Source organism: Melanaphis sacchari, unplaced genomic scaffold (genome assembly GCF_002803265.2).
Source record: "Melanaphis sacchari strain LSU unplaced genomic scaffold, SCAv2.0 Contig48_pilon_pilon, whole genome shotgun sequence".
In the NCBI taxonomy this organism is placed as follows: Eukaryota; Metazoa; Arthropoda; class Insecta; order Hemiptera; family Aphididae; genus Melanaphis; species Melanaphis sacchari.
The window spans coordinates 2,064,712-2,080,134 of record NW_020271327.1 but is presented as its reverse complement, the minus strand read 5'-3'; the positions used below and the strand labels follow the sequence as shown (position 1 = coordinate 2,080,134).

General features: G+C 22.7%; 1 protein-coding gene across 2 annotated transcripts in view; it reads left to right on the top strand.

Moving 5' to 3' along the window:
* LOC112598593 (gonadotropin-releasing hormone receptor-like) overlaps positions 1–15,423 on the top strand; it is an 80,651-nt gene that overhangs the window by 14,493 nt on the left and 50,735 nt on the right. For both annotated transcript variants that reach the window (XM_025345121.1, XM_025345122.1), the window contains exons 2-5: positions 8,475–9,041; positions 10,432–10,580; positions 13,926–14,031; positions 14,428–14,641. In XM_025345121.1, the coding sequence (XP_025200906.1) occupies positions 8,727–9,041; positions 10,432–10,580; positions 13,926–14,031; positions 14,428–14,641 (784 nt within the window). In that variant the 5' untranslated portion in view covers positions 8,475–8,726. The remainder of the gene's footprint in view (positions 1–8,474; positions 9,042–10,431; positions 10,581–13,925; positions 14,032–14,427; positions 14,642–15,423) is intronic.

The window sequence follows — 15,423 nt, the reverse complement described above, 5'->3', positions numbered from 1 at the left end:
TACAATAATTAATAATTTTTAAATTGAAGTGTGGGCCGCATCAATATCTACCATGAGCCGCGGGTTGGACACCCCTGGTTTATAGCATTCATGGTTCTGAAATTGAGTATTTAGGGTATATAATTCTATATATTCAAAAATGTGTACGTCGAAGTCAATTACTTAGATTTTGTATTTTTAAAAAGGGACTCACACAGGGATTTGTTAACTCAGGAAAAAAACGAATTTATTTTTGTTTGTTTATAGTTTCTGTTGGTTAGGTAGATAAAATAGAATAGTTATTAAAATTGGATATAATTTAAGATCAGTATTTGAGGTATATTTTGTCAAACTAGTCTAAATTACTGTGTTAAAAATGTGTGTAGCTTACATTAAACTAAACTCCATTAGACAGAGTAAATCCACTGGATTTAATTAATTTGTTACAGGTAATGCTGTGCAGGATCAGATAGTTTGTTTTATATAAACGTGTAAATTCCTTAACATTTTATTAATATTATTTATAATTAGTTTTATTTTATTTTGAAATTAATGGTCTTATACATTTTTGTAGACTAAGTAATCATTTCAATTATAATTGATAAATTGATGATAATAGATGACAAAAATAAAGAAAAAAATGTTATTAATGTCTAACATTTCAAAATTAGCTCGGTAGGTGTGCTAAAATTATAATATAACTCTTTAGTATCACCAACGTACTTATTATTTTTCTATATAATAAAATATACATTGTATATATTATATGACTGGAATTTTATTTAGAAAATTCCCTGCGTGGTCATCTAAATAGTGCAAGTACAAAAAAGGAAATCCTTTTTTTTAAATATTATTTAACATTGATTATCAATAATATTTTTCCCAAAAAAATATAATTCGTATAAATATGTTTAGGATTATTACAATTTGATAAAATAATTTTAAAACAGTTGTAAATTGTATGTCCAATTTAACAATTAACTTTAAATACCTAATGCGTAAAAAAATATTATAATACTATAAGTATTGTTTAATATCATTATAGGTTAATATTTTATTAAGAAAATTGTTATTGTTCAAATATAACGCGTGTTTGGAAATAAAAAAATATGTTTAATATTATGATATAACTTAAAGTTACTTGATACAAGTAAAGTCTATGACCTTTCAAGGAGTCAAAAATTCATAAATTCTACACATTTTTCTCATATTTGTATTCTATTAAATTATATATATTATGACTATATTTTAACATAATTTTTTTTATCCACAACATAACTTAAGTACCTACTATACAGTATTGATTATCAATTAGTGAGCTAATTCATATAATATGTGATATTATCATTAGATAGAATATTTACGCTAGTGTTTTTTCAGTGAAAAATGTTCTATATTAATATTTAAAAAATATTTTTTGTCAATTTTATTTTATTTTAAGCTGGTAAAAAAATGATTTATTCAATGTGTTGGTATTATTTTTGTAATAAACATGTATTATAGTACACAGTTGAATAAATTACCAATTAAAGTTCAAATTGAAAATAACAATAATTGCATGTCAAGTTTCTGTTTCAAAATTTGAAGCCAATGAATTATTTAATGGATTATTCTATAAAGGATTTGATTGGACCTTTGTAATGAGAATAATGTTCATCCAGTTGAAAACTCAATGTATGAAAATTTGATTAAACTGACTGACAGAGCTAACTACAAATTGAAAGACTTGTAACACTTAGACAATCACATATTTTGACAAAATAAAGTTATTCACAGAAAAAAAATAAAGTTAAAATTCTAAATAATTCGGAAGTATAACAAACATGTAACACTAATTATTTTTAATCGAATTGTTGATAAACTGACAATTGTCTAACATTTGTCTGAAACTAAATTTGAACAGAACAGACATTGCTATGAAAACAGCTCAATACCTACATTATTTTGAGATCAATTTTTCAAGTATTATATTAATGATATTGAATTCAGATTTTCATAATTTTATATGCTTATTATATACTGAATTTATTTTCAGCTTCATTCATTTTATCTTGATCAGTATCATAATTCATAATATTTAGTTTCTGGTACAGTATTCTGAATTAATTCAAGTAGCTAAAATTAAATTTATTTCCTAAATAATATTTTAGATTCATTAAATAAACATTTTAATTAATAAAACCTTTGATATGACTTTCAAAAAAATTAAATGTATTGAACAAACGATATTGGTATCGAATATTTTCCACGGTATGAATTTCGTATTAATTTATTATTGTCATTAGTAAGACTTTAAAAATAATGTTTTTATGAGTTTTGTATTATTTAAATAATATACAGTCATGCTTTATAATAAATCATTATACATATATGAGTAAATTCTTAAGTATGTTTGACAACCTTACATGTTTTGTTACTTAACATTATTTTAGGTACTTACTATATTTCAGAAAAAAATATGATATTAAGTACATACACTTTTTTTTAGTTGGAAAAACTATGTTTGGAATTCATATTAACTTTAAATTACTTACATATATTTTACAAGGGTTTAATTTAAACTATAAAGACTATTTAAAAACTTTTAAATTATAAAATATGATAATTGTATATTTCACGAAAGTGCCTATTATTATAATTTTGTTTTTTAGTTATTATTTTGAAACAGACCATGTAGGTAACTATAAATAGAGTAAACAAAATTTACAACTATGTAATAGTTTGTTACTTATAAAATGCTAATTTGCTTAATCTAACATTTTTGACTTTAATAATAATAACATTTACCATGTTTTATTATTTAAATTTATTAATATAATATATATATATATATATATATATATATATATATATATAAACTATTGTATTGAAAGTATTTTAATATTTCTAAAAATAAAATCATGAGAGAAAATTGTGACGAATGACTAAAAATATATACTTTGTATAATTTGATTTATATTTTACGCAATAAAATAATATATTCTTTTATAATTTATTCTCCAATAGAATAAAAAAAATTCCATGTTATTTTTACAAATAAATAACACAAACGACTTTCAACAAATGGGTTCATATTTTATAAAAAAACAATTTTTTGTTTTTATATAACATAAGAAAAAAATTAAGAATATATTAATAATAAATTCCCGATTTATATATTTTTTAATAAAATACATTATTTTGCATAAGTAATTTTAATTAGTTGTAATATTATCTACAAGTCAAAATCTTATAACCAAGTAACTACGTGCAATTTTTAGATATAAATACAACTTAATTATACTATATATTTATCAAAATTCAGAATATATTCATTTATTATTAATTATGTTTTAAACTTTAACTCCATATAGTATTATTTCATTTGAAAAAATTTCTAAGTGAAGTTGGGAGTAATGCTTATTAATAATTTTTAAAACTTTCCAGAGGAATAGCTAAAACTGAATTAATTAAAAATCAAAACATTATTTAAATATAATGTGGGAAATTATTTATTTTTTGTTTTATTACAAAACTAAAACACAAAATTATTCAATCGTGTTTATATTAAACTTAAATTTTTAGATTTAAAAGACATATGATACATTTATAAAAATATATTATTATGTATAGAAATTCAATATTCATGACATAAAATATCAAACGTTATCTCAAGCTTTTCAAAATTAATAGCTTTAACTCTTTCTCCAGAGGTCGGCAATAGGCGGTCTACGAGCCAAATCCGACCATTGGTGAGAAAATAACTGAGCCACCAAAAATATTTTTTTTAATGCTGGTTTCGGCATATTATAGATATTTGATCTATTTTTATGATGTATTAGGAGATCATAACAGCATTCATTGTTTATTGCTGTTTATAATAATAGTTACGCTAACTTATCAATTTTATGAACTAATATTTTAGTTATTTTTGCCTTCGAAAATTTTTTTTAAATTACCTATTTTAAATTTAGAATTGTTATTTGCATAATTTTTTAATCAATTTTGATTTCATTGCAATATAAATAATATATTTATCGAATAATAATAATTTTTATATTGTTTTACTAGTTTAATAGAAAAATATAATCTATAAATAATACTTATAATAAAACTAATATCATAGGTTAAATAATACCATTAGTTAATATTTATATTGAAGATTAAGCTTTTTATATACTAGCAGGTTTATTTTCAATGTATAAAATTACGCTACAAAGGCTGAGTATTACAAGTGGTTACTAAATTGACGGGAGACTTACAATTTGGCGTGTATTAAGTCAAATCTTCTGTCGAATTATGTTATCCTTGATGTAGGAAATTGGTATATATTATGTTTATTTTCGAGCAAAATTTAGTGAGCAAACTGATTCATCTATGAATAAAAATCGGGATCATTAATGATAATATAATTTTTAAGTTTTTGATACATGAATTGTGTATTACTTCATAATCTTTTATATACACAAGAAAATTATCAAAATGGCATTATTTTGTATAGATTTTGTATAAATAGTAAATACGCCTGTTTTAAATAAAAAATAATTATAATTTTATATATGTATAGCATATAATGTAAGGTAAATACATTTTTATAGGTAGGTAAATTAAAAAACATTGTGATTAGATGTAAGTTAATAAACAATTTAAAATATATTAAAAATAAATTATTTTTGAATTACAATTTATTGAATTTTGTTTGGATACATAGTTTTAGTTATTTAATTTATATAATTTTAATTGAAATTGTAAATAGGTGTTGTATTTGAGAATGAAGTTTAGACTATATTTTTGAACACATACTGACTTTATCAATGGAATAATTAGATAAACTCTTTTAGTTAAATTAATTACTCAGAATTATTTAATGACATATTTTATCATAAATAAAATATAATATGCAAATGTTTGTCTCAATCTAAACTCTATTTATTGAAATTGAATTAATATATTCATTAATTCATATGTCATAATTATACTTGGTTATTAATTTTTATCATTAATTACAATGATTTCTTTAAAAATTTATCAACAGCGGCTTAATTAATCAATTTCATATGGAATTTCTTTTCTTTGTTTTTGTCTTCTTTTCACTATCTCTCTATTACTCTCTAACTGTGCTTTTCTATTTTATGTACTTAATTCATGTGTCTACACCAGAGAATACTTTTTCATCTTTATTGTTGTGATATTGAAATCTAAAGTGCTTGTAGACGTCTCTAAGGAAGAAATAATATTATGTGTTTCTGAGATAGTTGTTGATGATAATTTCGTCTGATCATATGAAAATAAAATAGTATTGTTGTATATTTCTTAGTTAATATAATATATTAGGTAGCTACTTATAAGCTATATGTACTGCCTAATTAATGCGGCACATTAACGTGTGACATGATATATTTGGAGTTTAAATATATAACCTGAAATTTTCTTGAAAAAGCCATAGTTAAGTTTTATAAATTATTAAAACATTTTTGTATGTGTTAAAAATATATCCAATAAATTCAAAATAGAAATAAAATCATTCTTTAGTATTTCAAAGTTGTTAACATTTTTTTGGCAATGACTTATTAACGATATAATTGTTCTTAGTTTTCTAAAATTTTGTGTCGTTATCTCGTAACTACTCATGAATTTAACAATAGGTTTTGTGACGAATAAAAGGCTTAGGGCTTAGGGCTTTTGAAAAAAATATTATTTTTTCAGAGATAAAAACATATCTATTTGGAGAAACAATTTTTTTTTACCTCAACAAAGAAACAAAAAAAGTGACGAAGATTTTGACAAATTATATTTTAATAGGTTGTTACAAAACATAGTTTTGACTATAATATTAAAGAATGATTATTTTGTTCGAAATATCACATCGACTCCGTTATTTTGGAAAATGGTAATAGGCACGATACTTAGATAACGATACGACGGTCGACACAGAACTGATTGTAGGTATTAATTATATTTGTTATGTATTTGTAAAGAATAAAATAATGTTAAAACACACTGTTAACATAAGTCTATATAAATATAATTCAGGTTTAATATTATATGCTGTATACACATAATTTTATTATCTAGTTACTAAAAGTAAATCTCAAATGCTCGTAAATTATTTATTGTCGTAGATGTAGCCTTTGTGATAATTATTAAAGATAATATGCTCACTAAGTTATCGTTAAGACTAATAATGACACAACTTTGTTTTCAATTTTTTATAGTTGTAATTAATATTATTACTTTCATAGTTTCGCATTATTTGTACACAATTAAATCAATGCCTTAACATTAGTTTCTGTTTTACTTATTAAAGTATTGGGCAGAGGGATTACTATAGAAATAGAATTACCATTATATAGTAAATAAATATTAAACTGTTATTAATACTATGTTTTTGATTTATTTAATTATTATATTATCATACAAAATACAAGTGTACGAAATTATAAGATAGGTGGTGGGTTGTTATAATATTATATTTATATCATTCATTGCTTGAAATAATTACGACACTAGATAGTTTTGAATTATTTTTAATTACCTACTATAATATACTCTTTATTTATACGTTTAAAACCGTGAAATTTGTTTTATTTTAATAGTATCACTGACATTTTATTTTTAAATAACCAGCAGTGGCCATTGGGAGATTCATATTATTTTTATATTTGTATTATATTAATTATTTAAAAATAGACTCACTGTTAACAAATACATATACGAAAATCTATAAACAACTTTGAACAGTTATAAGATATTAAAATTGATTGAGTAAATTTGCGGAAAGGATGAATTTTATGGAGACAGGGATAGAATCGGGTTCCTAACTGAGTATTTTGATCTGTAGTTCTGGAAATTAAGAATTTTCTCTTTCTTATTACTGATTACATATTATTATAAGTCAGTAATAAGAAATTGTCGTAATTGTAGTAGGTATTATTTAAACTCTTTGCTTAATAGCTTACGTAATGATATTAAATCGACTTGAATATATTGAGACATAAACATTACCAATATTATTAAAAATAATAATAGATACCTACCCAAATTTTATTAATATATTTTATGTTCACTGAATAAAAAAAAATAGTCCCATAATTTTTCAATAAGACAATTGTTTAAAAACGAATACATTATTTTATAAAGTATGTATTATCGTAACCAATTATTAAAATTAAGACATTTATCTGTTCTTCAAATGTAAATGTTGAATATAGAATTACTTATTAGTAGAGATATTTCAGTATTTAATCATTGTAATTTATTTGATTAAATGTTACAAACAACAACAGATGGAAATGAAAAATTTGAAGACTGAAATGTATAATACCTTAATTATCGCAGTCTCACTTATTCGATCAATGTGGCATAAATTATAACAAACTAAATAGTTTTTTTTAAAGGAAAAGTCGTTAATACAAGTTTATTAAGCCTATTTATTTTGATTAGAACAAATTAAAATTGAATTTTCGTGATGATTATTAGTATTTCCATTAACAGACGACAGATCATTAATTTTGTAAGAATTGTGAAACACAGTGTTGAATTTATAATAGAAGATGATAGTATAATTTTTTTTTCTCGGAACTGAAGTTGATGAATATCAATTTTACTTGTAAGTAAAACATTGCAGAAGTTTTTTCTTCTCATTTTTGTACTTTTATTGACAGAACTTAGTTGATCATTATTAAAGCAACACTCTAGAGAAATAGAGATTATAAAGAAAATTAGTTTTTTTGATAAATGATTTTAATATATTGCGAAGTTAACACAATAGAAAAATGTTGAAAGAGTAAATTATAAAAAGCTTTGTAACTTTATCTTAAAAATATGTAATGAAAAGTTTTACATTTTAAATTGTAAAATCAATGTTATTTTTATTAGGTTAAATTCGTTAAAATAATATTGGATAATTTTTAATTGAATTTACTATTAATTTACAAAAATTCATATAATTTAATTGAAATATATTATTTTTAATATTTATTTTTCATGTATTGCAATACAATTATTTGAATTAAATAAAACGTCAATAACAGTTATTATAATATTTATGATATAATTTAAGTATATACTTACCTAATTTACAGATACAAGTTTGATATTTTCATCCTTAACATTTATTAAATTACACCGATATTCATAACTCGGAAGTTTGATAGTAACCAATATTTTACGAGTTCACAACATACTCAAAGGGTGGCAATTCTAAAGACGTCGATATCATCGAAAAATATAAGTGGCACAATATCGTGTTTAATGCGTTACTGGTTAACCCGTAGGATATTTGTATATGTTCAAACACTGTCTAAAACGTGTTTTAGTTTTTGTTATGTAAATATAAACATTTTTTCTTTTTAAACTAAGTTTGATAAATCTTCATCGTAGTAATTTATCAACGTCGTTTAACAGACATTTATGAAAATTTGGGAACACATGTTATTTCATTAGAACACGTGCTTATATTAAACGTATTGCCATTCAAGTGTAATTAACGAGAAATCGTAATCTATATTTTACAGATAACAGATTGAATGCGGTGAACTAATTTTGAGGAACATTTTATGACGACAGTTGAGGACTGTTAATTGTGTGTACGCGTGCGCGTACTTACGTTTGTGTAGTCTGCTGCTTGTGTCGCGTGTATAGATTCGGTTTGGACGGTGATCACTGTACTTTCTCGGGAGCAATAATTGCCGCCGATTTCGCTGCCAGCGCCGCCACTGCAATCACTGTCGCCACCGTCGCCACCGTCGCCACCACCAACCTTTGTCATGGAAGTGATGGACTCGAACGCAAACACCGTATTGCACTCGGTCACCAAAGGCGGGCATTTCGGTCCGCCACCTGTTGTCACCTGGTCTGGCATGGACAACGTGACCAATGCGTCCATGTTCGATGAGTCGAATCTCCCATACGACATGAAGTTCAACGAGGGCCACGTGGTCGCCATAATCACTTACAGCATACTCATGGTCGTCTCGGCCATAGGTAACATCACGGTGCTGACGATCATCCTGAAACGAAGGCGCAAGGCAGGCACGAGGATACACGCGATGCTCACGCACCTGGCCATCGCTGATCTGTTGGTAAGAGACCTCCTTGCGATCTATTGGTCGTTCGCGGATTTTACGAAATTTAAATCTGCTTTATTCCCTCTTGTCTCTCCTCTTTCGCTGAAAGGATAATGAGTTTAATTATTTATTGAAATATTATTTTATTGTTTATTTAAATTTTAAAGATCGTATGCTATCGAGAGAGCGACATTTAAATGTATTGTTTTGACCAAAACTATACGATAAAAAAAAAAAAAAGACACAATTGTATTACGGGCTTATACTACGTTTAAAATACATATTATTCATGAATGAGAAGAACTTGGAATACCTACGAGTAAGCCTATCAGGAGTTTGGTATACCTACGCGGATATCTAAAAATATCAGTCATCTGTTTTATTTGTTTTACAGTTAAATATAAGACTCTATAATCGACAATGTCTAAAAAGAAATCATTTTATTATTGAAAAGGGGGTTTTAGATTCCCCAAAAATCAAGGATTGTTATATGTTACATAATATTTGTGTTTGCGTATTGTTAGAAATTGTGATTATACCTAATATTTATGTATTGAAAATACGTTTTGTAGAAATAAAATGTTTATCTTTCAAATAGTTTATTTATGAAAATAAATTCAAGATAATAAAACAAATTTTTAAAACATTTCTATGAAAATAATCACAAAAAGAATCAATTTGTTTATAAAATTTTGGAATAAGTATTTAGTTGATCGGGAGATTATTTTTATACTTAACTACCTACTTAAGTACTTGATAATAATAATATTTTACTGCATGAAAAAAATATATTTGTAATTAAATATTTCAGAGTACATTTATTTTAAAACTTGCTATTTAATATATTATAATACTATCTACACTAAATTATGTCTGTGTTATCATTATGTTTAACAATAAAAGTACTCTATATAATAAGTACTATTAAGCATTAAAATAATTCATAAATTTATAATAAAATAAGAAATACTTTGACAATTGACAAGTATAAAACTAATTCAATTCATTTTTGATAATACGAAATAAAATACATTTATAGGAATTTGCCTTTTGAATTATTATTAACTAATATGAATCATGCATAACTCAATATAAATATTAATTATATTAACTATTAAGATACATAGAAATACAAGTGTAAAATATAGGTTTTATTCAATAAAAATAACTTACATATGTATATATATATTATTAACATATTTGAATTTAATCTGCTGATTTATGGCAAAATTTTAATAGCATTAAAATTTATTGAAATTAATTTTATGTAGTTTTAATCATAAAATACTATTCTGTATACTGTTCTTAAATACCTTGCTATTCATCGTAATAATTTATAATGTGTTTTAAAATTAATTCCAATTAATTTGTATGCTTGTTTTTTTTTTTTTTATATATATTTTAGGTAACTTTTTTGATGATGCCGTTGGAAATAACGTGGGCATGGACTGTGCAATGGGTTCTTGGTGATCCATTATGTCGAATCATGTCATTTTTCCGAATATTTGGATTATATCTTTCCAGTTTCATTTTGATATGTATCAGCGTTGATAGGTATGTAGATTTTTTTAGTTTCAAAATTTATATATTTTGTTGAAGTTAGATGAAGTATATTAAGTATTGCGCATGTAATAAAAATAATATAATTCAATTTTTAAGAAATATTGTTTAACTGTCGAAAAATAATATAAAAATACATATATCAGAATGCACGATTGTGTGACAAAATATTAAGTCGAGTCTCAGTCCTATGCTTTAAAGTCAATTTTTGAAATCTTCTTAAGATTAGGTTTATGAAAAACGGTATATTTGAATATTCCATTCGAATTTTCTAAATGTTTATAAAACTTATGTATTTACATAAATAAATACATAATTTTTTTTTACCTTTATGATTAATGTGACGTGCGTTCATAATAAATAACAGTTATCTGATTAAATATCATTTTTATATATTTTGAAGCTTAATATAAAAACAGAAATCTATAATGAATTTTTTCCTGACTTAATCTTTCATTTTTAAGTGCTGCTATTTTTAGTAGAAATTTCAAGTATTTTGTTTCTTTGATTTCATAAATTATGTCATTATAATTATGAAACAAAAAAATAAATATTTATTTTTAAGCAATTTTTAAAAATCTATCTAAAATTTTTATAAAATAGTAATAAACATTTTATTATTTATTTATTTATTTTGTTAATTTTATAGGTGGAAATTAAATTAAATATAAAATAAAAACAATCGACAATAATTAAAAATAACAGACAAAAAGGACTAAACAATTATTGGATAAATTATACAAAATTATATTTATTTTGTTTTTACGTAAATATTAATCTTAACCATTAGTTAATTTTATTTCCTAGATATTTATGATGGCATAATAACTATATTTATAAGAGTTGAAATAATTCAGACACTGTATATATATTTAATATAGCATATATAAATGTATTTGTATCTTTTTAAGAAAACTATTTGTTGTTTTTTCTTAAAATTGATATTATAGATCACATTGAAGATAAATTTTAAATATTCCAAATTATCTTGTTTGCTTCTAACTTAATATTCATTAGTATATTTTTCTAATGTTAGGAAATTTTTTTAATTTAATTATTAACATACCTAGTAAATAGTAAAGTTAACAAAACAAACATATTTTTGATATTTTATTATTTAAAATATTGATATTTAATATATATAATATTAAGTTATATTAATACGTTTTTTAAACTGCAAAAATATTATAAGATTTAAAATATAAGTGTATATGTATATGAACAGCATGTAATTACGTGACATCTAAATATTAAACTTTGGTAATTTTCGTCACAACAGAAAACGAAATCGTATATGTAATTTGTGCCACATTTTCAATTTAAACTTGTTAGAATTGAACTTAATAAATTTATCAAACTCAAATTAGTTATAATACATAAAATTCAAATAAATAACGTAAACTGTTAATAATATGTACAATTAGATAATAGATTATAATGTTTCTGATTTTATATATTGAATTATTATAATAAAATATTTCTAATTTATAAACAAAATAGGTGTATTTAACAATTTTAATATTTTTTTAAAAATATATTTAATAAAATGAAATTTATTTATTAATAATTTAATAAACATAGTAATAAATAAAAAAAAAAATTCTTACTATTTTGAAATGGTGAAAATTACAATTTTTGTTGGTAAAAATTTCACAGATTATATAATGTCTTTTTATCCGGTTTTATTTATTACGCCTGCACCCGAGTTCCGGTCAACTATAAAAAGAATGATATGAATGTATGATTTGATTTCAATGATATATTATTATCTACAAAGAACGATTTTGAGCATAGATGGTCAATTAGTCTATATCACTATGTGTATTTTATGATAATAAATTATGTTTTTTGATATTGATATTGAAGTATTTTATTTTATTACCAGTATTTTAGTAGTTTAATTTTTTTTTTTTCATAAAGAATTAAAAAAAAAATAAAAATATTAATGCTTGAAATGTATTCAAAAATTTTAAGATAACAAAATGTATTATACTTTTTATAATATGTTAAAGTTTTGATAATTAAGTATACGCAAGTATATTTAAAATAGTTAATAAAGACAATAGAAAAATAATTTTATGTATCAGAAAAAAAAGAAACTGTATTAAAAAAATAAACCATAGCACGTTATAGAACTGAAGGAAATAATTTTTAGTTAACCTACTTTTTATTAAAAATGGAATAAATAAATAAATAAAAAGATTTTTGGAATGAAATTCGGTTGTTATTAACAAGATATATTTATGTGTATAATTAGAAAAATGTTGACCACAATAAGTTGTAAATATTAATTAATAAGATTTTTTTTTCTATCAATTATGTAGTACCGGTTGAAATATGACTATCAATCAATAATTATAAATGATAATTTTTTAGTTTTTATTAATTATAGTCTTTTGAATAGGCATGAAACATAAATTAAGAGTTTATTTGCCAGTCAAGATAATTTCGAATCTTTTGTAGAAGTATTAATAATGGATTTAATAGGTGTGAGAAATTAGGCACATTACATATATGTTTAATTGCCATTAAATACAATCTAATACATTACATATTATTAGTCTTAAAATTATATTTTATAGGTTTATTATGAACATTGGAGAGTAAATATTTTTTTCGTTTATGTCCTTATTATAATTTAAGGTTTATATCCAAGCTATATACATTTAATATGTTGTAGTTAATAAAATTTCAGGGCACCAACTTATAATATATATTTTTATAATCATAAAGTACTTAACAAATTTTAACCAAAATCCACAAAGTAGTGAAGTATAAAATATGTTAAATATAAAAAAAATTTACTTAAAAAGAAAGAAGAAAAATACTGACATAAAGTTATATTGATGGCATACAATTTAAATTGCACTACATATTAAAACTAGTGAAGTCAGCTATTTGATATTAGTTTATTACTATATAGCTCTAAAAATGTTAGTATCACGAATAAATTATAAAATATTCAAGTTATGATTTGTATAAAATAAATCATTTAAGAATAAGTTGAATTAAAAAGAGGGTAAAGATAAACATCGGAAATAACTTTTAGTTTCGGAGATATTGTTACACAAAAAATGTAAATTGTTAAATAATTAATTTTAGTTTAAAATGTTTAAATCATACAAAACTAATATTTCTAATCTATATAAAAAAATAACTAGTTGAAGAAATAGTTTGGTAGTTAATGAAATTTAATAAGCTGAATGAAATTAAATATTTTAAACATAGTAAACAAAGAAAATAATTAATAAATAATATATTAAATAATATATATTCGTAAAAATTATTATTTTGTAATCAATATTCTAATCCATATTGTATTATCAATATAATTTTTAGGTACTTAGCTGTTTTGCAGCCAATGCGTTTATACCAGATGGATCGCAGGGGAAAGTTAATGATTGCAGTGGCTTGGATTGCATCAGTAATTTGTAGCTTACCGCAGGTAATTGTTGTTTAATAATAAGGTTATTGACAACACCCATTTTTGTTCATAATTTACCATATACTTCCAATTTCGGTACATTTGTAAATAAAGCATAATATATAACAGAATTTGATTTGTTATTTAAATAATTTTAAACAAAATATTTTTCAATGAGCATTAGTGAAAATTATTTAACATTATAATATTTAGAACTATTTTAATTATAATCTTCGATAATCAGACTAAGGATTGGAGATGTTTTATTTTACTTCATTTAAAAATTAAATTAACATAATATTATTTCTGGGAAAATATTTATCCACATTTATGAGATAATCTCCCATTGAACTTTGAACAAAGTTAAACATTCAATTTATTAATAAAATCAAAATGTTTGCTTTATTTACACCGTAGACTTATATATTTCACGTGGAACGACACCCTAATGCCACATGGTACGAACAGTGCGTCACTTATAACGCTTTTTCGTCCAAATTGCACGAGCTGGCTTACTTATATTTCGGCATGTTCATGATGTACTGGTTGCCTCTAATCGTTATACTATTCTGCTACGCTTCCATCATCATTGAAATATATAGAAGGTCCAGGGAATCGATTTGCGGTCAAGGTAAGTTGTAGGAATAGTTAAAAAACACGGGTTTTGAGAGAGGAAGCTACTGGTTTCAAATTTAAGATAGATAAAAAATGGGTCATTATTCTAAAGAAAACATTTTTTTTTTTAATTTTAATTATACGTCATTCCTGATTAGTTCATTTTCTATGAGAAAAATCGAACACATATGAGATTTAATATAGAAGTGTTTTTTAAAAACCTTGTTGGTTCCGTGTAATTAATTTTAAACAAATATTAAACATTTTCAGAATAATTAAATTTATTATCCCTTTGAATTTATTCAAATTTAAAGATATTGTTCTCTATTCAACTCCAACAATCCGTTCAAATTTTTTAGTATTTACATGTAATTTTTTTCAAAACACATTTTTATGTTTTCAATGTTTGATTTAAGTATAAATTGTTTTTAAAAATTAAAAAATTAAACATCTTATTAAATTATTATGATAATTTATAGTATTTATAATTTTTTTTCTAGATATATTTTATTTTAGCTAGAGAGTTTAACAAATTAAATATAAACGTTGTACTATAATAAAGTCTTAATAATCTGATATACATTTTTTTTGAAAAAAAAATAATAAATATAAGGATTTTTATTAAACTATTTGAAATATTTCCTATAAATTTGTAAAGGTAGGTTATAAAATGAACTATAGATTATGTAAATACGGAAATTGAAATGCAAATTTTAGTTTGTATTTTTAATAAAAAATATATAAATATAAAACTTATATATATATATATATATATATATATATATATATATATATATA